Source organism: Canis aureus, chromosome 35 (assembly GCF_053574225.1).
Source record: "Canis aureus isolate CA01 chromosome 35, VMU_Caureus_v.1.0, whole genome shotgun sequence".
NCBI lineage: Eukaryota > Metazoa > Chordata > Mammalia > Carnivora > Canidae > Canis > Canis aureus.
The window spans coordinates 24,898,038-24,923,794 of NC_135645.1; the positions used below are offsets into that span (position 1 = coordinate 24,898,038).

The following is a 25,757-nucleotide window of genomic DNA, read 5'->3' on the forward strand; positions in this document are numbered from 1 at the left end:
GATGGAACTGGAGGGTATTATGCTGAGTGAAGTAAGTCAATCGGAGAAGGACAAACATTGTACTCATTCATTTGGGGAATATAATAGTGAAAGGGAATATAAGGGAAGGGAGAAGAAATGTGTGGGAAATATCAGAAAGGTAGACAGAACATAAAGACTCCTAACTCTGGGAAAGAACTAGGGGTGGTGGAAGGGGAGGACGGTGGGGGTGGGGGTGAATGGGTGACGGGCACTGAGGGGGGCACTTGACAGGATGAGCACTGGGTATTATTAAAAATAAATTTATTATAAAAAAATAAAATACAAATCACAAGGTAAGATATGGTCAGGACAGAAATGGATGGATATTCATATAGCACATACACAAGGTATATGACAGCTTTTTTTTTTTAATTCTGCCACAAACAGATTCCCCCCAGGGATAAACATAAGTAAATGAATGAAACTTGCTCAGGAACAAAACAAAACAAAACAAACAAAAAAAAGCAGCAGACCCAAAGCAAAGGGAAGCTGAGTATAAAGTCGCTGCTTGCACCCACAGCACGTCCGTTGCTAATCGCTGTAACATCTTGATTGCGTTGCCCCTCACTAGATAAAGTTAATATTCTCTAGAACACATTCATCTGAAAAGAACCCAACTAACTTAGAGAAGAGAAAACAGGATCAAACTCTGTGTTCATGCATCTGTCTTCTCAATACTCAGGATGGCAGAAAAGGAAAATGTAACCCAAATGCTCGGAATTGTCAGTCAGGGAAAATTAAACAAGGCTTAGATGACCAAAATAATTTTAATTTCTACAATGCACACAAGGGGACGCAAAACACAGACCACAAGAAAAATGGTCATTTACATTCTAAGGGATTCTAGATTAAAACGCTCCCACCTGTCTATAATTAAACTTTACATGTGGTGCATACTCAAGCTCTCTAAAACATCATGGAGAAGACAGAAACCAGCCATCCTCTAGAACTAGGAAAAGCGGTTAAGGAGAGATGGAGGATGTTCACTGTGGTTCACAATCTGATTGTTTGCTTAGCAGAAAGCCAAGCCAAGCATCAGCCTTTATCCTCCCATTGCCCTGACCTGTGACCACTATTCAGTGCTATTAAATGTTCCGAGCTCCTCTGCACCTTATCTGTTGATTTACTACAGCTAAAATAGAAGGGGTAGGGGTGGAATTCTCTAAGGATCAAATGTTTCACATTTTACACTCTTGTGGCTCCTGTTTTAGCCTGTTTCTCATGCAAATTGTGTGACTTCAGGAGTCACAATAAAATATAAGTCTCTGTTGTTGTGGTTTCTAAATTTCTGAAGTTTTAATTTCCTACTAACAAGTTAGGAAATGTTTGGTTTCCCAAGCATACCACGTTAGCCACTGCCTCTGTAAAGGCAGCCAGACTACAAGGAGGTGAAAACCAGTGAACTCATCCACTCTGGCACATGACTGCTCTCTGTTTTGGCCTTTTATGTTACATCTGACAAAATGAACACCAGTGAATTAACGTATGAAAGCCAAATGAAAGAGGAAAGCCTTTTTCTTTTTCTTTCTTTTTTTTCTTAAAGACTTACAGGAACTAGGGACTTAAAAAAAACTTTTTTTTTTTTGGCTCAGAATAAGATTTGGGAAAGGGTATACTTTGTAGCTTTTTAAAGGAGAGAAAATACAAGAAAGAAAAGTAACCTACCAATGAATAAGTGTTAAGAGAAAGGAATTATACTAATCCTCCAAAATACCTATTTGCAATATCCAAGTGAAAATAACCTGTGATCCTGGAAGAGAAAAAAAGGGACTAATGGAGATTAAAAACAGAGAAATTTCTGCAGCTACATCAGAATGCTCTTCTAAAGAATCCATGTCTGTTTACCTCAATCCACTAGACACAAACATCCAAATATAAATGAATTTGAGCAAAAAGAAATACATATATTCTTAAATAAGATAAAGCACATGCACCCACACTTTTAAGGTTATATAGTATTATGCCCTTGTAGTCTGCCTGAGAAAAGGCTGCCTGTTAAAAATATTTTCCGAGAACTTTAAGTTCCTTGAAATGTTCAACGGAAATGGTATTTATGACAAACCCACCTCCTCTGGGGAACATAAGATGTTTTTACTGGCAAAGTCACAATTTTTAAACCATCTAAAAATATTTATGAATTTATGCCAAATGACTAAACTTGCTTTATTATTACAGTGATTAAGAGAATATTTGTTAATCTCATCATCAAGGCTCAAAGTAATCATGAACCTACAGAAAATACTGTAACAAAACAGATCGTAAGTGGCAGTGATTTTCTGTGCCTTTGACATGCATAATATTACAACACTTATTCACTGGAGAGGCTGGTACATGAGATATAGGAGATAGGAACTGTATGTATGTAGATGTATGTCATGGTGGTGAGAAACAAGGTTTGAAATAACTGTATTGGCATTCTGGTTCTGCCAATTAACCAGCAGAACCTTTGGCAAATTATCTAACCTCTGAGCCTCAGTTGCTTTTTTTGTGTGAAATGAGGACAATAATACTTGTTTTCTATGACTGTTTCCAAGACTAGCATGGTACATGGCATATAATAATTGCTCAATAAATGGTAACTTAGACTGTAGAGGAAAGAAACTACTTATCATGTATCTATTGCTTACATTTACACCCTTAATCCTTAACATAGTACTTAGTTCAAAAGTAGAATAGGTATTTGTTCAAATATTTACTGAATACCAATTAAGTACCCAAGTACTGTTCCTGAACTAAAAATATAGCATTGAATAAAACTGACGATTAACTGACCAGTTATTGAATAAAACACACACACACACCCCTACCCACTGGCATTAAGTTTATATTGTGGTAGGAGAGAGCCAATGATCAAATAAGAAAAATAGGGAACCCTGGGTGGCGCAGCGGTTTAGTGCCTGCCTTCAGCCAAGGGCGTGATCCTGGAGACCCGGGATCGAATCCCACGTCGGGCTCCCGGTGCATGGAGCCTGCTTCTCCCTCTGCCTGTGTCTCTGCCTCTCTCTCTCTCTCTCTGTGTGACTATCATAAATAAATAAAAATTAAAAAAAATTTAAAAAAAAGAAAAATACAATATACCAGATGGTACTAGATAAGGGAGATGAGGGGCTCCTAGGGAGGTATCTAGTACAAAATACACAGGCCCTGTTGTGTTCAGGGAACAAGGAAGGTGGTGTGCCAGGAGCAGAGTGAACAAAGACAGGAGGACTCAAAGAGCCTAAGGGGGTTGGGGTGGAGAGTACAGGAATGAACAAATGAACATGAAAAACATGAGATGGGAAAAAGAGGAAACTCTTTGAAGGTTAGTACTCTTGGCTCTCTAGCATGTAGTCTGCTTTTAAGGGGGAAAGAACACATGCTTTGCGGTCAGTGAATTTTTATTCTGGTTTGGTTATTGTGCTCTTTGGTAACTATTTAACCTGTCTACATTTTAGTATTTTGGTTTGTTACCCTTATCTATAAAATGGACATAATACTTAATAAAGTTGTTATAAGGATTAAGATCAAGTGGCACATAATAGACCTTCAGTATGCTTGTCTGTTTCTAGAAGCTAAATCCTGCACTGGATAGTAGCTGGGAATTGGGGTTTTCTAGTTTCAGGGTTCCCATAACAATGGCCTTTCATCTTATTCAATCTGCCTAGGCCTCAGTTTCTCAATTAAGAAAATACAGATGCTACACACAGGCATTTTAGAGACAGATATACTGTAATCAAGGTTCTGTTATAAAACTGATAATCAAATAATATTACTATTACAATTTATCTTAAAATGATCTTTTATGTGAAATTTATCTTTTATTTAAAACTTTTAAAACAGCAAAAGTATATGACTCCCTCTATATTATTTGATTTAAAAAAAGCCTACACATTTTAATTTCTTTTGCATGAAGTTATAAAGATTTGACTTAGCAGTCATGCTGATTTTTATTCCTTTTTCCTACCCTTGCTTAAGAATCCTGATGTAATGGAAAGATCTCCAAGAAAATGTTTAAGTGCAAAAATCAAGGTGACAGATGAATAGTTACAGTATGCTATTTCTTACATAAAGAAGAATAAGAATCTTTTTTTTTTTTTAAAGATTTTATTTATTTATTCATAGAGACACAGAGAGAGATTGAGAGGCAGAGACACAGGCAGAAGGAGAAGCAGGCTCCATGCAGAGCGCCTGACGTGGGACTTGATTCAGGGTCTCCAGGATCACACCCTGGACTGCAGGTGGCGCTAAACCGCTGCCCAAGAATCTTTATTTATATTTGTTTACTCATATGAAGACACACTAGAAGTACGTATAAAAGAAAATATGTACAATGGTTATAGGTTGGGAAAGGGAATGGGTAGATGAAGATTGAGGTGGGAGAAAGACACACAATTTACCTTTTAATATACATATTTTGAAATATGTATTACATATTTAAGAATGCTAATCTACAGTCCAAAACTAAAGGTCAAACTTGGGATCCCTGGGTGGCTCAGTGGTTTAGCGCCTGCCTTCGGCCCAGGGCGTGATCCTGGAGTCCTGGGATCGAGTCCCACATCAGTCTCCCTTCATGAAGCCTGCTTCTCCCTCTGCCTGTTTCTCTGCCTCTCTCTGTGTCTCATAAATAAAATCTTTTTAAAAAAATTTAAAAAGTTCAGACTTGCTTGAGTTAAAATTGAGCAAAATAATTACAAAGTTAATTATACAATAATATGAAAAACCCAAACGACTTGTTTCTCAATCTGGGTGTTCTTCAACCTGTCACTTTATATTTTTATCTGAACTGTTCAACAACAACAACAAAACATTATAAAACATCCTCAGTAGTCTTCTCCATATTTTTCACTAGGGAAACCATACCTGGCAGTAAGCAGCATATACAGAAAAAGACAGTTCCCTCCAGGTCTGTACCAAATCACTCAGCCCATACTGTCTCTGAGTATCCAAGCAAACAAGCAAAGAAAAGTGTATGTTCACTCTCAAGAAATGAAAAAACAGGTGTAAGATGAACAAAACAGTAGAGGGGCTTTGGGAAGGTCAGCTACTTGCATCCATTGTGACATGCTGGCACTTCACTGAATAATGCACATTTACAACATTATTCTTTTCTAGGAAAGGGAGAAGAGCAGTGGTACATATCTGTAAACCAAAGAGAAATGGAAAATACTGGCTAATCCCAAATACATTTGAGCAGCAGATGATGAAAAGGAGTATGAGGATTAGAGACAAACAACAAAGAGATCTAACAGAAGTTTCCCCCAAAATTACCTATGCCCTAAAAGAGTGGTTCCCCACTAAAGATGATTTTTGTCCCCAAATTTTTTGCAATGTTGGGAGATATCTTTTGATTGTGACAACTATTCTGAATTGGGGGTTGGTACTGGGTGACTTCCAGCATTCAGTAGGTAGAGGCCAGGGATGTTGCTAAACATCATACAATGCATAGGACAGCCCCCATAACAAAGAGTTATTCAGCCCAAAATGTCAGTGGTGTCAAGGCTGAGAAACCCTGCCCTAAAATGACATTCGGTATGGCTAACCATGTGCGTGACTGAAAAGATCCATTAATGGCCTGAAAGTAGATCATGGTAAACAGATTATATATCATAGCTTTCATTCTAGTATATACTCTCTCTCTCCTAGGTGACTCCTAAAAGATACTCCTACTTTAGGCCAGTCCTCTGTGGCTGAGGTGCTCTTCTATTTTGCTTCACCATCAGTTTCCTACTTCTAATAGTCATTAATATGTATTCTGACAGATAGTATGCTAGGAGATTTTATATGGATTGTTTTACTTAATCCTCAGAACAACACTATTATGAGAAAGTCACCATATTATCCCCATTCTACAGATGAAGAAAGTGAGACTCCTAGAAATTAAGTTGCATGTTCAGTCATACTAGGTAGGAACAGGAAAGCCAAGATGCAACTCTGAAAATTGAACCCCAGGATCTGAATTTCTCCCCCAGAACTACCCTACCTCCCATAGTATCCTATTGCCTCTTTTCCATTGGTGCTGCACTGCTGGCAAGTACACTTGCTCCCTGTCAGTTGTCCTGCCTACCCCTTGCCACTCAGCTTCCTGCAGGGTATAGTGCCATCTACTGCGGGGGCAGTAGGAAGAACATCAGCCCTATCCTAAACAAGGTTACCTTGAGGCAAAAGGGTAAGATACAGAAGAACACAAATCAGAAAGAGGACAAAATCAACCACAGAAAGAGGGAGGAAGGAATGGAAAGAATGATAAAGTGTTAGGAACCTGGGGACAGGCCCAATATTACCACCACCATCACTCACTTAAACTTAAGAGCAGCTCTGTATGCTGTGTCCCAGGCAAGGCACTCTCAGGAATACAAGAGCACACACATCTATGACAACCCAAGGCATCACATGCCTGGATAGCTTTTTGAATGCTTTTCCATAGAGAGAATCAAGGCAGCAAGAGGAAGGCATCATGGCTGTGGTTAGTTCAGATCAGGGAGATGTCCACCTAAAACTCTGTCAGCCAAGGATCCGATGTCTCGACCTGATGAAAGATAGGCTAGGTTTTGTGTGTGTATACGTGTGTTTTGTTTTTGGCATAGCAGAAATCAAAATAAAAAGTCTGAAAAAGAGAAAATGTTAAAATGTTTATCTGAGGGATCTTTTTCAAATAAGAATCTCATGCACAGTATGTGAAGGGTAAGAACACAAAAAGAAGAGTAGGCTCTTTAGTGTAGCAGTGTATTCACAGTAATTGGGTTTTTTTTTTTTAATTTCTTATTCATTTATGATAGTCACAGAGAGAGAGAGAGAGAGAGAGAGAGGCAGAGACATAGGCAGAGGGAGAAGCAGGCTCCATGCACCGGGAGCCTGATGTGGGATTCGATCCCGGGTCTCCAGGATCGCGCCCTGGGCCAAAGGCAGGCGCCAAACCGCTGCGCCACCCAGGGATCCCAGTAATTGGTTTTTTAAAAAAAGCTCCTTCTTTATAGCTATAATATATTCAAAGCAAGGCAGAAAAATCCATCGGGGTAAATGGCAAAAGGAAAAATCCATTTGAGTAGATTTTTAAAAAATGTGAATAATTAAAATGGGGTATGGGGAGGCATAAGCTTAGTGTATTAAATGAACACCTATCATCCAATGGCTCTTTCTAGAAAGCTCTTTAAATGACAACATAGCACTTAAGAGACAACACATAATTCAAGCTCTAAGTAATTATCTTTGTACGGATTTACATATGCTGTCCTTATTGTCACTTCCATGTTAGTTCCCTCTCCCAGGCCTAAACTAAAGTACCTTTTCAAGTCTCCACCTGGCCCTTTGATTGGGTGTGGAATCTTTTCTAGCCCAGATTCTATGGTCTCAAAATGAAAATATTCTATATTCTCCTTGCAGCCTTATTCCCTAAGCTCTGTGCCTGTCAGCTCTCAGAGTGGCCTTTCTCTGGTTCTAAAACCACAGGTTTCAGCAGTTTTTCTTTCTAAGAGATCCTTGGTCTCAGTCAGTTTCTTTGGTTTTTTTCCCTGTTTTTAAGAAAGAGTGAGATTTGCCCCAACCCCTGTCCCTCTGTCCAATTTGAGGGTTTCACAGGATCCTGTTTTTCTTCTAAAAGCTCCCAAGCTCCTTATTAATAGGTCATTTGACTATTTGCATCTTATTACTTCACTTCCCCTAATCCCTAGGGATCCAAACAAAATTGTTCAATAATGAAAAGTCCTGACTCACAGTGCCCCATTTTTACAATATATTCCTTTGACACCAGCTAAAACCTCCTCTGTCACTTCATGCCCCAATTCTTGTTTCACAAAGAAGGAAGTAGTAACTCGGCTTGCTGGATCTGGACCCATTTATGGTGTCTCTAAATGATCTCAGTGATGATGACAGGATCTTCAATAACAAGGACATAAAGCAGACACAGATGTACACTCATACTCAGCTAGGAGATGCCAAAAAAAAGTGTTACTGTTCTTCTAGATCTTGCTGACCAAGTCAAATGAATTGAGCATTACATTATGACTATGGTATGCTGTAGCTGTAATTTTTAAAAAACCTTTGACTTGTGAGAGAAATAAAAGGAAGCAGCACACATTGAATAAAAAAGACTGGTCATAGCTATTTTTATGAGTGCTCCTAAAAATCAGACTAAACAGTGAAAAGTCCCATTGAAAAGGGGAGTAGAGCAAAGAAACATAAATTATAGGCCTGATTATCATGAACCTATCTCAACCTAAGGAAGCTTTCCAAAGAACTGCATATAATTACTCTGCAAACTGCTTAGAGCTCTATGGTTATGAATGTAGCTGCTATCCGTGCAATGCAACAATTAAAATTCTATATTGGATAAGAATTGCTAAGAGATACGGTGGGATATAATCATAACCACACTATCAAAGTATAGCCATGAAAGCAGATATGAAAATGAATAAACAGTGTGATGCATATAGTTTCTGCTTTAGTAATTAACCTGCTAAATCAGGAAGAGAATATAATGTATTAAACTAGTTCTGGAAGAATAAAAGCAAATATAGAAATTAAGGCCTGTCAAAGTGAAGTTATACACACTTAGAACTAGAATGAGAGATACAGTATTTCATATATTTTAAGAAAAGACCAAACAGAATTTGGTATCATCACACTATGTGTTTGTTGATAGAAAACTATTGTATGTTATGACCAGAGATATACAAGTATACAGGCAGGTTTTGACAGAAAAAGGTAAACTGACAAATAACAAGCACAGTATCTTACATATGGTAGGTGATTACTGTAACTGCTTCATAAAGATCTGAAATGAATTAAATGTTGGGGTGGGACGTGACGTCCTGTCCCCTCCCAGGACCCTGTCTAATCACAGCACTGTGGATGGATGCATTTAAAAAAGCAGGCAATTCAGTGGTTTCCATGGCCTTATTTCAAATTATGGTTTCAAACAAAACACAGTGTCTTATGGAGACAGTTTTGTCATTTAAAAGGTTTCTAGAATGGAGAGAGAAGTATTGAAGGCAGAGGATCTTCCACCTACGTAATATCTAAGGTAGGAAACAAACAACTAGTTTTATTAATGATGGAAACACTTGGAGCAGTGACTAGGTCAGTGAATCTGGATGAAGCATAGGGTTCACTCAATGCAGAAGGTGACAGCCCAAACTAGAGGCTTTTCCAGGAAAAAGACCTATTTGTCATTTATGCTACAACTCTCTATCCTTGAGAGCAATGGTCCCTAGAGTGTGGTGGTCCCTTTCAAGAGCTCTACAAGTTCAAAGTTATTTTTATAATAACACTATCTTTTCCACTCTCATTTCCTTACAAGTGTACAAGGAGTTTTCCAGAGGCTACATGATGTGTTGTGACATCATTATTCTGACAGCTTACAGAATGTGTGAAAAAGAATTGAGACCAGCTGTCCTCAGTTAAGCCAGACATTGGAATTTGCAGAAACAGGAAACAATGCAGCTCTTCCCACTTAGTTTTTTGGTTGTAAAGTTATTTTTCACAAAACATGTTGATATACAATGGCTTATTATTTTTAGTGTATAAATACACAAACATTAAAAAAATCTTAGTCTGGGTTTCTAATAGTTAATATTGATAAATGTAAATCATATAATCAAAGGCTCTTTAGAGTCATCAATAATTTTTAAAAGTATAAATGAGTCATGAGACCAAAAAGTTTCAGAACTACTGCTCTGCAATCTTTACTGAATTGCCCTGGAAACGATCTGCTCATTCTTTCCCAACAGTGTACAAATGCTTTGAGAACAGGAGCCCTCCTCTGTTCATCTCAGTAGAGCCCCAGTACTAAATATAGTCCTTTGTTGTTTGCAAATCAAAGGAACAAATCTTGCCATATTCATAACATCAAAAACTTAAATTCAAGATCCATATAATACGTGGGGTACGTGTCTTCTAAAAGTGACAGATGAGAAGTTAAGCTGACTCTGAAGCTGCTCTCTACTTACAGATTGATTTCTACAGCTAACAGAAACAACACAATACCACTAATGGCTTGTGGAATTGGTTTTACTGCTGGATAATCACCCTACATTTATTTATATGGGCCAGGTGTCAGAAAAACTGGAAAAGAACCTGGTAAAGTAGAAACATAATTGATGTATTAGGGTAGTCAGAGTATAGATGAATATTTCCTTTCCAATTTCATTTGCTGGTTGCTGGTTAATGTTGCTTGTACAATAAATCTGTTTGTCTGGTTGAGTTCTGGACTGTAAGGAAAAAAAAAATAAAAGAACTGCTCCTTTATTTGCAGAGATGAAATAACCAAAGTAAAGTGAGGGGCTCTTTCTTCTCAAACAAACAAGCACATATAGTTCTAATGCAGGAATCTGAAGGTGGAAGAACAGATGTTGCAACAGTCTCAGTTTTTTCTGAAGTCCAATAAGGTACTTGGAAAACACCACTGGGAAAAACCATTTACACCTCATTTTCTTAAATACTTAAAACCATGCACATAGTAAACACTAGAGCATCTTCTTTTTAAAAAGTGAATAAAACTATTCAGGACAATGATATAGTATTTTCCATGTTTGTTCATTCCTTCCTTCATTCAAAAAACACTCAGTCTGGTAAACAAAACAAATATTTGATACCCTACATATGTAAGGGGCTTTGTGGTACCATATTTGTAGAAGAAACAAATGAATCAGACATATGCCCAATTCTTAAGAAGCTTGTATTTTAGGAGGGTTGATTGTAATGGACATAAATTAGACAAAATCAAAGGTGGTGAAAATTATAAACTATTATGGGTATGACTGGCATTAGAACATTTAGACAAACCATCTGTTTCATATGTGTTATATGATGAATATTACACTCAGTGTCTTACATAGAGGAGATAAAATATAGTCACACATGGGTGCTGACATATGTATATGTAAACAAAAACTAAAAGACCCTCTGAATGTATAATTTGTCATAAAGAACCAGCCTTATGGTTAGTACCAAAGAACATTCAAGATGACAGATGTGATATTTTTGAAAAAACAAGGCTCTGGTATTGTACATAATAATAGTGATAAACCACAGTAAGTTATAACAGTTCTAAGCCATAATAGAAACTCTAAAGAAAAATTGTAATAAGACACTGCTTTAAGCTAGTTTGGACTTAACTACCTCAATTTGTATCCATGAAACCAGCTTCCACAACCTGTTTTTATTGGACAGGATTCAGCGAATATTCCTATAATCTTGTACTATCAGTACTTGAACATGAATGTAAGTACTCCAAAACGATAGTCTTGAGAGTGGGGTGCACCTACCCTGAGGATACACAAAGACTTCCAGAGCTGTAAGCATGGAAAACTTTAAAGGAATCAATGTCTACATCCACAATTCACATACATATACTTTCCAAAACTGATTTACCAGAAAAAGTGTTTGTGTTGTGAGTTCTGCAACAATCCTTTCAAAACAGTCTTCTAACATAAACTTTTACCAAATGCATCTTTCTGGGCTGGAAACTTCTCTGGGGCACAGTACAGACAAAGGAACAATGATAGAAAGACTTATTCCTGAGTGAGGTCCATAAAAGCATAGCAGCAACAGCTTCAGAACCACGGGAGGAATCAAGCGCTTCTTTCTTCATCTGAGAACAACTCTGGGCAAGCTGCTATGCTTCATCTCTTTTAGAAATGAAATGGTTGCCAAAGAGATGTGTATTTACATATTTACTTAGGTTGAAAAATGAAGTCAGACTATTCTTGAATGTCTGATTTGGGTGACTGGTTTGCCAATGGTGACTTTGAGAGGATATGGCAAATGTTAATATATATCTCTTTCGCAGTTATTTAAACTTTGAGTAAGAATTTGAAGATAGCAGCTTTAAAATGTGTTAAGAGGTACGTCGTTTTTAAAAATCCTTTTAGAACAAACTATCAGAAAGATGAATTAAGAAAAACGGTCCCATTTACAATAGCAACAGAATGAATAAAATATTTAAGAGATAAATTTAACCAAGGAGGTAAAAGATCTGCACAGTGAAAACTGTGAAACGCTGATTAAATAAACTGGAGAAGACATGACAATGGAAACAGTCCATGTTCACAGATAGGAAGAATATTGCTTTCCAAAGCAATCTATAGATTCAGTATAATCTCTATCAAAATTCCTATGGCATTTTTCACAGAAATACAAAAACAATCCTAAAGTATATGTAAGCACAAAAGACCCTGAATAGCCAAAGCAATCTTGAAAACGAAGAACAAAGTTCAGGACATCATGATCCCTAATTTCAAACTATATCACAAAGCTACAGAAAAAAGAAACAAACAAACAAACAAAAACCTATGGTATTTGCATAAAAAGCTGACACACAGATCAATGAATGGAACAGAAAACAGGGACGCCTGGGTGGCTCAGCGGTTGAGCGTCTGCCTTGGGCTCAGGATGTGATCCTGGACACCCTGGATAGAGTCCCATATCAGGCTCCCCTGCATGCCTCTTCTTCCTCTGCCTATGTCTCTGCCTCTCTCTCTGTGTTTCTCATGAATAAATGAATAAAGTATTAGAAAAAAAAAAGAAAACAGAAGCCAGGAAAAAAAATCCTAATATGGCCAATTAATTTTCAACAGAAGAGCCAAGAATATTCAATAGAGAAAGGATCCCTTCAATAAATGGTTTTGAAAAAACTGGATATTCACATATAAAAGAATAAACTGGGCTACTATCTTATATTATATACAGATCAACTGGAAATGGATTAAATACTTGGATGGAAGACTTGAAAATATAAAACTCCTAGAAGAAAACATAGGGGGTAAGCTCCTCGATAGTGGTCTTAGCAATATTTTTTGGATTTTATGCCCAAAGCAAAGGAGATGAAAGACCTGTACTCCAAAACTATAAAAGTTTGATGAAAGAAACAGAAGATGGTACAAAAAATTGAAAAAGATATTCCATGCTTATGGAATGGAAGAACTAGTATTGTTAAAATGTCCATATTACTCAAAGCAATCTGTAGATTTAATGCAATCCCTATCAAAATACCAACATTTGTCACAGAACATTTTTCACAGTTCTTCAAGAAATCTTTTTAAAAACTACCGTATGATCTAGTGATCCCACTTCTGAATATATATCCAAGGGTAGTGAAATCACCATCTTTGAAGAGATACCTGAACTTTCATATTCACTGCAGATTTATTGACAATAGCCAAGGTATGGAAACAACTGAAGTGTCTGACAACAGATGAATAGATAAAGTAAATGTGATGTGAAAGATATATATGATGGAATATTATTCATCTGTAAAAAAAAGAAGGAAATCCTGCTATTTGCAACAACAAAGAGAATCTAGAGGGCATTATGCTAAGTGAAATAAGCCAGACAGAGAAAGACAAATAATGCATGGTATCACTTATATATGGAATTTTAAAAAGAAAAGTTGATCTTTATAAAAGCAGAAAGTAGAGAGGTGGTGCGGGGGGGGGGGGGTAGGACACAGGAAGAGGGTGGTAAAGTGTACACACTTTTAGTTATAGAGATCAATAAGGTCTATGGATATAATGTATAACATGGTGACTACAGTTGATAATTCTGTATTGTATGAGTGAAATTCACTAAGAGAGTAGAACTTCAGCTTTTTCTCACACACAAAAGCTGAGTATGTGAAGTGATAGGTATGTTAACATGGTAGGAATATATACCAAATCATCATGTTGTATGATACATCTATCTTACAATTTGTTATACCTCAAGAGAAGCTGAGAAAAGGTAGATAATATTTGCTAAAAGAAATGCTATATGAACAAACTCGTTGTACATAATAAAACTATTTTAGGAGATAAAAAATAAAATATTTAGAAACTCCTGCTATGAGATATGAACTAAAAAGAAAGCAAGCACAATGATAAAGAGAATTTTTATTTAGGTTGATAATTTCTCCAATGCAGAGAATATTTCTTGAGAACGACACTGTGTTTGGACCAGGCTGGGGTAATAGTTTATGTTCTTTCCTGGAAAGGCAGTGTGATATTGGACTTTGTACCTTTCTGACCTTTCTGAACTTCAGTTTTCATGGCTGTAAAAGAGAGATTATAATCCCCAAACCAAAAGTTTACTATGAGGATTAGAACCAATAGTAAGTAAGATGACTTACTTCAGTGCTTGGTGGTACCTCATTGGCACTAAATAAAGAATGGTGGCTATTATGCAGTCTCCTGTATTTTAAATCTTTGGGCTGGGTGAGGAAAATCACAAATTGGAACTCAAATTATTTACTATCCCTTTTAGGTGAAAATTTAGCTACTGATCCACCACCTGTGATATGTATTTTGAGTCATTTTTTCTATCAGTGTGGACAAATTTTAGCTAATTTAGTAATGGTCACCTACCTGATGTTCTCTGTAAAAAAAATGGATGGCCCTGTAGGTCAGGAGTATAAGCTATGTCCACAGATTGGGATATAATCAATAATGAACAACTGGCTGAGTTAATATTCAGTCATAGTACCATTTTTGCAAAACATTTAACATGTAAATAGTAAAGCCTTGCTATGCATAGTCCTGGCATTACCTGGAAGGTTCACATAATGCAAAATTTGAGGCCCTCCCCATCTACTGAAATGGAAGCTGGAATTTAAACAAGATTTCTAGGTGATTCATGTGTACCTTAAACTGTGAGAAGCACTTGTAAAGAACAGGACATTTGCAGGGAAGATATAATTACCAGGGGTATATGTAACTCAGGTGGGAACTTTCTGATGTACTCAATTAAAGCTGAGTAAGGCAAAATGATGGGGAGTCTAGACTGACATATATAAATGTCCATAAGCACACACACTCACTGATCAGTGGTTCTCAATTGGGGGTGATTTCACACCCAGAAGACACTGGGCAATGAATATCTAGAGACGTTTTTTGGTTGTCACAAGTGTGGAGAGGAGGGCAGCTACTGGCATCTAGTGGGTTGACACCAAAGATACTGCTAAACATTTTACAATGCACAGCCCCCACAACAAAGAATCAGTTGGCTCAAACTGCTAATAGTGCTGAGGTTAGAGAAATCCTAGCATAGATTATGCAAACATCCCAGCATAAATAGGTGTTTAATTGGAACTATTCATGAAAATAGGAGCAGTAATTTGACTACACAGTTCCAAGGGGATGAATTTTTTATCTAAACATTCTGCATCTCAAGATCTATGAAGCTTTTTTCTTTTCTTTTCTTTTTTCTTTTCTTTTCTTTTTTTTCCTTTCCTTTCTTTTCTTTCTTTTTTAAGATTTATTTACTTGAGAGAATGGGCAAAAGAGAGAGAGAGAGAGAGAGACCACAAGCAGGGTTAGGGGCAGAGAGAGAAGCCGATTCCCCACTGAGCTGGGGACCTGACTCAGGACTCCAAGATCCTGACCTGAGCCAAAGGCAGCTGCTTAACCAACTGAGCCTCCCAGATGCCCCTCTATGCAGCTTTCAAGATTACGTGTACTCCAGTTAAATGCTCAAAATCATTTATCTACTTTCGCTAGCAAACCCAGAATCAATGACAATCTGTATTAGCATATAAAATCAGTCAGCATCACTGCCTAAAACCTTATTAAGCAAAGAAAAGTAATGGAGACAGAAAATTAAGGTACTATTTTCATTTAAAACCCAATCCAACTAAAGAAGAAAGCAAGCTTAGGACCCTTAATTCATATCCTCCTTACCCAAAAGACAACAATAGTCTATACCTTCATTTTCCATATCCACAATCCCTTGTCTGCAATTTCAAAAATCTAAGAACTATGCAATTTTATTTTCTAAACTGTGGCCAAACTTCTTATCTGAATTCATCATCTGGCAGCAAAGTCTGAATAGATGTGAGGCTATTTATTACTTAATTATCCCACTCAGTGTAACTATTCATATGGTTCACTGCAGAAGTATTCAGAGGTATGCTTAGGAGGTGGTGCCACAGGCCTTGCTGGAGCTGTTATATATGATAGATGCTCCTTACTGCCTTTCTAAAATTTGAAAAACTACAATTTTAAAAACATTTGGCATTCAAAAGTTTTGGATACATGCTTGTGGACCTCGAATGTCTAAAATAGTCAATAGCAAATATTTGCTAAAACTATTCATATACATTTGAAAGAAGAAAAGACATATATACACACACATACATGTACAAATCCCTACATCAGTAATTAGCAGTGTGACAATTAGTTTCTTTAGGGCACTTTGTACAAGCCAGGCTTGCAGCTTCAAATCCTGTAAGGACCTGCTAATTTGCATAGAAATGCTTTTTTTAAGTCCATAAAGGAACCTCAAATTCAAACCTTCAAATGCTTTGGGATATAAGGCAAGAAATAGTGAATGATTTACGGTAAGCCCTTTGACTCTACCAGAAATGCTAATTCCAATTCAGTAGAATAATCAGCCTGTCCCCTCTAATTCTAATTCTCTCTCTCTCTCTCTCTCTCTCTCTCTCTCTCTCTCTCACACACACACACACACACACACACACACACACAGAGTGTAATAGCATTATAGGCACCAAACTGGCTCTGAGAAGGTTCTCTCAGGGCCTCTCTCTATCCTCAGTTCTCACTGGTTGTGGGTTCTAAACTCCTGAGCTGATGGCTGGGAGTATAACTCTTTCTGCATATAAACTCCGATTTCCCTCCCTGACAGGCCTTACCTGACTAGCCTGTTGACTGTCTTATGGTATGCTCGCTCATGGGACTGGCCAGGGAAATAGCAGGTTGTTAGGAAACTAGTAGTACATTGCTAAGAGCAAATGTACTCAAATTGTCAGTTTTATGTGCCTACCCTGTAAAATGGGGCTTGGAAACAGAGGAGATGCCAGCTGATTTCCAGAAACCATCAAAAAGATACACGACCTTGCAACCATGATGAAAAAGATGCATCATGCTTGCTGCCAAAAACAATGAACAAAGTGGAAACAATTTAAACTTTTTCAAAATCTTTTTTTGCCAGTTAGAGCTCTGCCAAGATTCACTAATCACCAGTTTTAATGCTTTTCTTATTACATTGCAAAACAATCTTCCTTCTTTTATATCCTAAGAAAATACATGTCCTTCTCCTGAAAATGAAATAGCACATGGTATTATTTAATAAGTTGAAAAAAATCCTGAAAAGTTTTTGTGAAACAGTTCTCTAGTTAAAGTCTAAGAACTGTGATGTAAAGAGGGGAAACTATTTCACTGCAGTTATGCTCAGCAAATTGTTAAATAAGATTCTAATGCTAAGGTGGGACGAAGAAGTACTTTGCCAAAGTTTCTGTAACTATTTCACCACCAAAGCAGTTTGCCTGTGGACATATCTACCAGTGGGTTGTGAAGTCTCATGACCATTCAAGGAAGGAGATGCCATCTTTCTCTTGTCAGGTGTCTCAAATAGGGAGTTGGAAAGAGCCAGAAGCCATGGGCAAGCCTCTTGCCAAGACTGTGGATGAGATCATCATCAACCCCACCCCAGCATCCAGCTCAGCTTCTTTAGAATTTTACAGGCTGCAGCCCTTGGGCCAGCCTCCTGTCAGGTTCTTAGAATAGGAAAAAATAAAAGTGGATCCTCCCCACAAAAAAATGTGGGAATTCTTACATTATACAATTATTTTAAACATGTTCGTCTGATGTGGTGTAATTAAAGAAAAGAACAGATTAGGATTTCAAGAAAGACTTTTCCAAGAAGACTCTTCCAAATTAGTTTCCTTTTAAAATGTCCTTACAAATCCTTAAACAACTTTCAAAAACAAAGTTTTATGGCAAGGATTAAAGACATGTATTGGATAATTAATTCATTCCTAATAGAAAAGATATAATATTATCAACTCTTTATGCTTGATCAGAAAACAAATATAACTTTTCAACCATGACAAGTCCTTTAGTTCAATTCTTCAGGGATTCCATTCTATTTTAGCTTCTGTATAACAATACTGCAAAGCTGTAATTACATCCTCTATAATCAGCCCATTCCCAATGTAATTAAGAGTGCCACAAATTTAAAGCTATGACCTCATTGCTGAGAAGAAACGTGTGTGGAAAAGATAATTTATACTGAATGTAAAATGACATCCCTTATGCCAACAAATTTAAAACGCAAAAGAAAAAAGTAACATTATAATAGAATCATCACTTACAAGGGAACTATTATGTTCCTGATAGTAGAGTTTTTCTTCCTCATTTCTAGCATCTGACTCTAATCAATAAACTCCTTTTCCTTTTTCAAACTCTGTGCTCTTCCAGTATGTTGTGAAAACTCTAAACCCCTTCATATATCTCTCAATTCATCGCATTCAACTGCTAGTCACTATGGGGATATGTTTATGTGTTTATGTGAAGTGATGGAGTCCTGGCACAATGTTATGCTAGTGTAAACCAGATTTTAATTGGCAGAAAGGTCCATCAGTGAAGTGTATAACTTCTAAGCAGCAATGCGAATAAAATTTTAACTTGAGAATCAATAAATTGAGCACCAAACTTAATGTGTCACATATTATAATGGTACAAGCAAAACATTTTATAAATGTAACTATAACCACATTAATAAGAAAAGACAACAGCAATAACTCTTATCAAATGGTTACTATAAAAAAAATTTAAAAAAAATGCTTACTATATGCCAGCATTAAGAGAATCTCAGATGAATTATCTCATTTAATTTTCAGAAATGGCCAGAGATAATATAATTATTGCCTCCATTTTTCATTATTGGGAAACTGAAGCTCAAGGATGCTAAAACTATCCAGGTTAATCAGCTGGTAGAGTAAGGCCAGTATTGAAGCCAGGTCACCTTGAAACTCTGTTTTTACAGCTTTCATTCAGGGTAGACTGTCTACTGGTTCTGTTACACAAGCAATTTAAACCAATTATTTTTGTCTTTATTCTTCCACTAAGGGATGGGAGAGAGGGAGTAGTGAGTGCAAAAAAAGCAAGATAACTGTTTATCAAGATTTTCCTTTCCAATCAAATTCAGGAATTCCTTTCCATATTCTGTATAGCTGATAAATATTTTTAAATTACACAAATATTTAATCACAGCTGATAAGTTGCTAAAGCACCAATCACAAAATAGAATGCATTATTGTATTTTTCAGATTAAAAAGGCTGATTGACCAAGAAACCAAGTCCCAGGAGAAGAAGGAACAAGAAAAGGAAAAGAGGGTCACCGCCCTGAAAGAGGAGCTGACCAAACTAAAGTCTTTTGCTTTGATGGTGGTGGACGAACAACAAAGGCTGACAGCACAGCTTGCCCTTCAAAGACAGAAAATCCAAGACCTAACCACAAGTGCGAAGGAAACACATGCTAAACTAGCCCTTGCTGAAACCAGAGTTCAGGAAGAAGAGCAGAAGGCAACCAGACTAGAGAAAGAACTGCAAACACAAACCACAAAGTTTCACCAGAACCAAGAAACAATTATGGCAAAGCTCACCAATGAGGACAGCCAAAATCGCCAGCTTCGACAAAAGCTGGCAGCACTCAGCCGGCAAATTGATGAGTTAGAAGAGACAAACAGGTCTTTACGAAAAGCAGAAGAGGAGCTGCAAGATATAAAAGAAAAAATCAACAAGGGAGACTATGGAAACTGTGGAATCATGGCTGAGGTGGAGGAGCTCAGGAAACGGGTACTAGAAATGGAAGGGAAGGATGAGGAACTCATAAAAATGGAGGAACAGTGCAGAGATCTCAATAAGAGGCTCGAAAAGGAAACATCACAGAGTAAAGACTTCAAACTTGAGGTTGAAAAACTCAATAAAAGGATTATGGCTCTGGACAAATTAGAAGATGCCTTCAACAAGAGCAAACAAGAATGTTACTCTCTGAAATGCAATTTAGAAAAAGAAAGGATGACCACAAAGCAGTTGTCTCAAGAACTGGAAAGTTTAAAAGTCAGGATCAAAGAGCTAGAAGCCATTGAAAGTCGGCTGGAAAAGACAGAATTCACCCTAAAAGAGGACTTAACTAAACTGAAAACATTAACTGTGATGCTGGTAGATGAAAGGAAAACAATGAGTGAAAAATTAAAGCAAACTGAAGATAAGTTACAAGCTGCTTCTTCTCAGCTTCAAATGGAGCAAAATAAAGTGACAACAGTTACAGAGAAGTTAATTGAAGAAACAAAAAGGGCACTGAAGTCCAAGACTGATGTGGAAGAAAAAATGTACAGTGTCACCAAGGAGAGAGATGATCTAAAGAACAAACTGAAAGCAGAAGAAGAGAAAGGAAATGATCTCTTGTCCAAAGTTAATATGTTGAAAAACAGGCTTCAATCATTGGAAGCAATTGAGAAAGATTTCCTAAAAAACAAATTAAATCAAGATTCTAGTAAGTCCACAATAGCATTACACCATGAAAACAATAAGATTAAAGAGCTCTCCCAAGAAGTGGAAAGACTGAGACTGAAGTTAAAGGATATGAAAGCCATTGAGGATGACCTTATGAAAACAGAAGATGAGTATGAGACTCTAGAACGAAAGTATGCTAATGAGCGAGATAAAGCTCAATTTTTATCTGAAGAGCTGGAACATGTTAAAATGGAACTTGATAAGTACAAGTTAGCAGAAAAGACAGAGTCCAGCCATGAACAATGGCTTTTCAAAAGGCTTCAAGAAGAAGAAGCTAAATCAGGGCACCTCTCAAGAGAAGTGGACGCACTGAAAGAGAAAATTCATGAATATATGGCAACTGAGGACCTGATATGTCATCTCCAGGGAGATCATTCAGTTCTGCAAAAGAAACTCAATCAACAAGAAAACAGGAACAGAGATTTAGGAAGAGAGATTGAAAACCTCACTAAAGAGTTAGAGAGGTACCGGCATTTTAGTAAGAGCCTCCGGCCTAGTCTCAATGGAAGAATCATCTCTGACCCTCAAGTATTTTCTAAAGAAGTTCAGACAGAAGTAGTAGACAATGAGCCACCCGATTACAAGAGTCTCATTCCTCTGGAACGAGCAGTCATCAATGGTCAGTTGTATGAGGAGACTGAGGACCAGGATGAAGACCCTAATGACGAGGAATCGGTGCTGTCCTTCAAATGCAATTCATCTACTCCCTGTCCTGTTAACAGGAAACTATGGATTCCCTGGATGAAATCTAAGGAGAGCCATCCTCAGAATGGAAAAATACAAACTAAGCCCAATGGAAACTTCATGCAGCCTGGAGATCTAGTTCTAAGCCACACACCTGGGCAGCCACTTCATATAAAAGTTACTCCAGACCATGTCCAAAACACAGCCACTCTTGAAATCACAAGTCCGACCACAGAGAGTCCTCACTCTTACACAAGTACTGCAGTGATACCAAACTGTGGTACCCCAAAGCAAAGGATAACCATCCTCCAAAATGCCTCCATAACACCGGTGAAATCCAAAACCTCTGCTGAAGGCCTCATGAATTTAGAGCAAAGCATGTCCCCAATTACCATGGCAACCTTTGCCAGAGCACAGACCCCAGAGTCTTGTGGTTCTATAACTCCAGAAAGGACAATGTCACCTATTCAGGTTTTGGCTATGACTGGTTCAGCAGGCTCTCCTGAGCAGGGACGTTCCCCAGAGCCAATAGAAATCAGTGCCAAGCATGCGATTTTCAGAGTCTCCCCTGACCGACAGTCATCATGGCAGTTTCAACGTTCAAACAGCAATAGTTCAAGTGTGATAACTACTGAGGATAATAAAATCCACATTCACTTAGGAAGTCCTTACATGCAAGCTGTAGCCAGCCCCGTGAGACCTGCCAGCCCTTCAACACCACCACAGGATAACCGAACTCAAGGCTTAACTAATGGGGCACTAAACAAAACCACCAATAAAGTCACCAGCAGTATTACTATCACACCAACAGCCACACCTCTTCCTCGACAATCACAAATTACAGTAAGTAACATATATAACTGACGACTCTCACCCTCATCCAGTCTATTGTGATATTATTGCAAGGAACTCAATCCTTTTTAATTATCCCTCCACATCCCCCAAAAGACTGACTGAACTTGTACTTTGGGAAGGTTTGTGCATGAACTATCCAAGAGTATCTGAAACTAACTAAGTGTTGCCTGCAACAGTCATATCAAGTGTGCACTTACTGTATATCTTTTCATTTACATACCTGTATGGAAAATATTTAGTCTGCACCTGTATAAATACATCTTTATGTATTTCATTTTCCATAACTCACATTAATTTCACTGCAACTTGTCTTGATGAAATACTTTAACATTTTAAGCAGTAAATAATTTGTTATTTTTATCATTGCTTGCTGAATTTTTTTTTTTTTTTGGTCATTCTGTGTTACATTTTTGCATGTATAATATAATTTTATTTCCTGTTCAGAAGGTCTATTAATTCTTCCTTGAAAGCAAGGAGGACCTACGTCCCACTTCCCATTTACAGTCAACTTCTGATCACATGTTATTAGAGGAAGAGGAAGTGGTTCAAATAAAATTTATGTCTCTTTGATTTTAAAGTGAACTATAAGATCTCTCAGGAGCAAAGTTAACTTCCTGCTTGAGATGTATCTCAGTATCCCTGGTGCCCAGCAAAGTGCTTAGCACATGTTGAAAACTTAATAAATGTTTACTGACACCAAGTGAATAAAAAATATTAAATAATTTGCTTTTATAAGCACATACAAGCTGATGGTGAAAGTAAAAAGCTTTGAAATGTGATAGTAAGCGAGAAAAAGCATATTTTAAAACACAAGTTACCCTGACAATCAAGAGTTGACTGTATTTCTACTGTAGTGAAAACCCCTATAGAACAAATATATTTGCATCCAAACCTGAAATCAGCCACTATGATATATGCTCTTGAATACTGCTTCAAAGCAAAAAAATGTCATTCTTGTTTTTCTTTCTTATCTGAATCCCAAAACAGTTTGAATTATTTAAGGTAGGTGTTTCCTACCTTGCTTGTAAATTGGCTATATTCAGAAGCTTGCAAGGTAATTGCATTTTTTCTCCAACCTCTAAACAAGCAAATAAAAGCTAAACATAGTTACAAACACAAGTTACAGAAAAGGCATATTTAAAAAAAATCATACATTATCTTGGTTGAGGAAAGTTTCTTCTGTGATTATTGTTATGCCATTTACAAGGTAAGTGAGAAAAACTTAACCAAAGCATCCTAAGAATTCTGATACCTACCTTATTAGGACTCTTTGAGAATGATCTATCTTTCCACAGCAGAGAACAACACTTTTCAGAGGAATATATTTTAAATACTCTGGTCCCCAAGTCACATTAAAAAGATAAATTCAGACAAAGTAGCTCATTACTAGTTTCCCTTTTCCAACCCCATAACTGTTAATTTAGTTTGGTCAGTTTTCCTGCCAATTACTGATTTTAAACACAATTCATTTAGACACCCAGGCAAACTGAAGATCTTTTTAGAAGTAAAAGAAATCTTCCACGATTATCCTCCTTTTCCCTGCAAAATCAATTTCATGATAGCAAAGCGAGGATTTGTTGACAGAAACACTTCCATGGTGATGAACTGCAACACCAATGCAATGGGCTTGCATCATCATTAAATAAATTGGGATGAAAGCTGAGGCTGGTGATGAATGAGAAAGCTTCTGTTTAAACACATTTATCTTGGGAATTGGCAGTGACCCAACTGTATTACAAAATACATGATGGTCTAAATGTTTTTCAAAACTACTTTTTAAATTTTATTTATTTATTTGAGAGAAAGAGTATGAGCAAGGTGGAGCAGGGGCTGGTAAGCAGCAGAGGGGGAGGGAGAAGCATACTGCCCACTGGGCAGGGACCCTGACACAGGGCTTGATCCCAGGACCCTGAGATCAGGACCTGAGCTGAAGGCAGATGCTTAACCAGCTGAGCCACCCAGGCACCCCAACACTATTTTTAAGTCACCTTGGGCTAGAACTTTAGAAGAAACTACATAATTTAACATATTTTAAAGTAGACATTGATAATGCTGCTGCTTAAGATGCTTTTCTAAATAATAATCAAGAGAGGGTACACATAACGTTTTAGAGTGTGACAGAAACTAGAAAGAATCAAAGAACAAAGTCTCTGCAGTGCTTCCCAACCTTTTTCACACAATAGCACAAAGAGAAAATATTCTGCCCCAACTGCTGAGGAGATATCTATTCCTGGCACATCTGTAAACTAAGAGTTTGAAAAACTCTGGGCTCAATAGCTCATCCATTTAGTAAGGATTCAATTTCTCACGTGAGCCAGAACAATTCTCTACAATAAAGTTAACACCACAGGACCTGTGCTCCATGATTATAATGCACAAAATCTCATTTCATCATCTGCTCTAGATCTTAGCTATAAATAGGCATCCCAAGTGATTAACGTTACTAGAAGTTTACTGGACTTTCAAGGAACTAAACCTTTTTTAGAGGTTCCTCTACTGGGAAGGTTACTTCAGTATGGTAATTCATATCAGCATCAGAATTTAGGAACACTGTCATATTAATAACATATATAGATTATTAAAAGTGTTACTAATTAAAATTTATGGTTGAGATGCCTGGGTGGCTCAGTAGTTGAGCGTCTGTCTTCGGCTCAGGGTGTGATCCCAGGGTCCGGGATCGAGTCCCATATCGGGCTCCCTGCGAGGAGCCCGTTTCTCCTTCGGCCTGTGTCTCTGCCTCTCTCTGAATAAATAAAATCCTTAAGAAAAATAAAATAAAATTTATGGTAAAGACAGCATCAATTCTGAAAAAAAGCATCTTCCCATTCACAAATTCTATATTTTTGGTCCTTAGTTTCAAAATTAAATTTTTACATTCATGTGTGTGTTTGAAAGTTTACAGAACCTTCTTTTTCATTTGTATATAATCACAGAAGATCCTTGAAAGCTAGGAAAGAGGAAGTAACACTGGAAAATCTTCGTATGAGATACATGAGGGTGGAGGTTTGTATTTTTGGAAGAGGGAAGCCCATTAGAGACTCACAGAAGATAGTTTTTATACACATCTGATAAAATATCTTCCTTTCATTTCATCTGAAGTGCCAGCTTCAGAAACAATTTTCATTTTACTCAGTTCCCCTATCTCTTTAATTTTTTAAACTGCAGCATCCTATCATAGCTTTAAATGATTTTCCGTATTCTTTTAAGAACAGTGGCAAAACTTTCCTGGAGGATGCCTCTGTTCCTTGGGAGCAAAAATTAAATCATCACCCTTACTAGGAGATTGTACATTACTATAGCTGGATTTTTACATATAAAGGAAAGTCTCTCTCTATATATTTTTTCTATCTATATATTCAAGATGATGACAGGATTACATAAATCTACTCAGAAGGTCTCCACAACTACACTGCACAATGCCAAGACATTAGGTTTGGGGTCTTCATGACTCTCAAAGGATAAAATTAGGTAGCACTATAAGATGGTCATAAAAGGGATATTTAATTTAAAAATTCTTAGACTTGAAGCCTAAGCATTTGATGATCATTACTGACTGAAGTAGAACTCCAGACAAAAACATGTTTTCGGTGGCTTCTTTGATTCTGAATCTTTACAGAGTGAGTCTTCTTTGAAACTTAGTAGACAAAGGCAGGGAAAGATCTTTAACAGCATTCCAGTTTCTCTATACCTTGGTTTCTGTTGTTTTTCCCCTCTAAAAATCATTTTGCTTTGCAATCCTAAGAGAATACACAATCAGGCAAAAATTCATTCCCAAAACATTAAGATCTGTGTTTCTCAAAGAAAAATCCAACACACGTGTATATTGGATACATGTATGTATCCTAGAAAAGTCATCTAATTTTTGTGAAATAAAGAGAACTGGACTTGATGATCTCTGAGGGTAGGGCCCAGGAAGCTGCGCATTCAACAAAT

The 25,757-nt window shown here is 37.2% G+C and overlaps 2 protein-coding genes across 17 annotated transcripts in view; one reads left to right on the plus strand and one right to left on the minus strand.

Moving 5' to 3' along the window:
- The window catches only part of CMSS1 (cms1 ribosomal small subunit homolog), a 375,896-nt gene that overhangs the window by 325,775 nt on the left and 24,364 nt on the right, over positions 1–25,757 (minus strand). The window lies entirely within an intron of this gene.
- FILIP1L (filamin A interacting protein 1 like) overlaps positions 1–25,757 on the plus strand; it is a 295,693-nt gene that overhangs the window by 252,789 nt on the left and 17,147 nt on the right. For all 10 annotated transcript variants that reach the window (XM_077884161.1, XM_077884160.1, XM_077884163.1 and 7 more), the window contains one exon: positions 19,037–21,812. In XM_077884161.1, the coding sequence (XP_077740287.1) occupies positions 19,037–21,812 (2,776 nt within the window). The remainder of the gene's footprint in view (positions 1–19,036; positions 21,813–25,757) is intronic.